We start from the raw sequence: 1,838 nt of genomic DNA on the forward strand, positions 1-1,838 counted from the left end.
GGTAGTGTACAATCAAGTTCCTTTCGACCGGTTAAAAGTTCTAGCAGGACAACCCCGAAGCTGTGGACATCGCTCATCGTAGAATGTTGACCGCCCGTTACAGTCCTGAAAGAACAAAAGACTAGATAAGTAGGAGTGTAATGATTTTGCAAACCTGGTTGAGGAATCTGACAGCAGGAAACATTTTTTTTTTTTGCATACTCAGGCGCGTCATAACCACGAGAAACAAAACAGACAGCTTCTGTGCAGTAGTTAGCCTGTCTGGAAACACCAGGCCAACCAATCTTTGCAACGTCCCTGTCAAAGAGAAATATGTTGCTGGACCTGATGCAACTGTGGATTATGCAAGGCTGTGCTTTCTCGTGGAGGAACTCAAGCCCAGCTGCAGCATCCATGGCAATCCTCATGCGTTGCGTCCATGATAGAACAGGTCCTCGTTCAGCTCCCGAAACATTGCTTTTACCTGTGATCATAAACCACAAGAATATCAGTTTTTTGGCGCGAGGAATTATTTTCTTAATACAATATTCATAGCAGTTGATCAATTTGGTGTTACATATTACATTTGAGATTTTTTTTATTTGACTCATAGAAGTCCCATATTGATATGACACAAACGTGAGCACAAACATAACAAAGTGCCCCCCTCCCCTAAGGCCTTGCTTGGACTGATTGTAAAATTTGTTTGCTTCCCAGTATTTCAGTTCAAAGTTGAGCTAAATACAAGAGAGCACGAAAAAATCTTTTAGTAACAACTCACCATGAAGAATATCTTGCAAGGATCCCCTGGATGCGTACTCGCAAGCAAGAACCCGGTTGTCTCCTTCAACACAGTGTCCGAGAAGCTGGAGAACATTCTCATGTCTGAATCTTGAGACCACCGGAACCTGCAGCAGAAGGGTGATAGTTAGAATGTACTGATAAACGAAGAGCATTAACTGGAATGGGGAAGAGGCAAGGTATGCGGCCATGACCTCCAAAACAATTTCTGTAGTAGGCCTAATCTTCATGATCATGGATTTACGTCCATCTTTCAGCACTCCAAAAAAGAATTTAATCTGTAAGCTCTGTCCTATTAGAGCATCAATGCTAAAGTTCCTGGTTACTTCCTTCAGTTTATCCATGGAAATGGATGGTACCACTAATGGTATCACGTCCTCTGCCTTTCCACTTTTAGGAAGTCCAGAGTTGCTACCTTCATTAAGGGAAAATTGAGAAATTGTTCAAGAAAGATTTGATTATCCAGTTCTACCATTTAGCACAACAAATATTTATCAGCAAGTTTCTAATGTGATAAATCTGAATGAAATTGGGCTCTATCGTAGATGATCCTGTAGACGGAACTACTAATAAGACACATTTTAGCACAAGAGGGATGAGAATCACCAAACATGTTTATGGCATACAAGGAAATTTTACAATATTTAAATCTTATAATATTTTAAAATAAAAAATGATGCATTTTTATTGCTTCACAAACTATTGAGTTCACTATTATAATTGAATTTAAATGTGATATATATAATTGAAGGAGAGAGGAACTATTAAAATTGACACACAAATTGGAAAGGGCCATACTGATTCCTTATTACCTGTAGCATTTATGCCCTTGTGGTGGCGGTAGGCCTTTCTAATTGTCCTAAGTCTGTCCGCGACTTCAACCATTTCTGGACGCATTTTATCCTCCATTTTCAAGCATTCAGCTGCTAGTTTTGCGACATCTTCAAGAAATTTCATGTTCTTTTTATCATTCGCAATTTCCTCATCAAACATTTGTCTCACCTTTTTCCCTTTTCTCAGGGCTTCGGCAAAATTTTGAGCAAGGATGATAGTCCCAT

At 39.5% G+C, this 1,838-nt stretch overlaps 1 protein-coding gene across 1 annotated transcript; it reads right to left on the bottom strand.

Annotated features, from left to right (window-relative positions):
• Positions 1-10: 10 nt before the first annotated feature.
• Positions 11-1,838, bottom strand: LOC123177605 (putative wall-associated receptor kinase-like 16; the record flags this gene model as incomplete). Its single annotated transcript, XM_044591257.1, is given in 5 exon segments — positions 11-105; positions 202-463; positions 761-887; positions 975-1,195; positions 1,593-1,838. Coding segments are annotated over 5 exon segments (951 nt in total), but the record flags the coding sequence as incomplete, so codon positions are not given.

Source organism: Triticum aestivum, unplaced genomic scaffold (assembly GCF_018294505.1).
Source record: "Triticum aestivum cultivar Chinese Spring unplaced genomic scaffold, IWGSC CS RefSeq v2.1 scaffold251428, whole genome shotgun sequence".
Classification (NCBI taxonomy): domain Eukaryota; kingdom Viridiplantae; phylum Streptophyta; class Magnoliopsida; order Poales; family Poaceae; genus Triticum; species Triticum aestivum.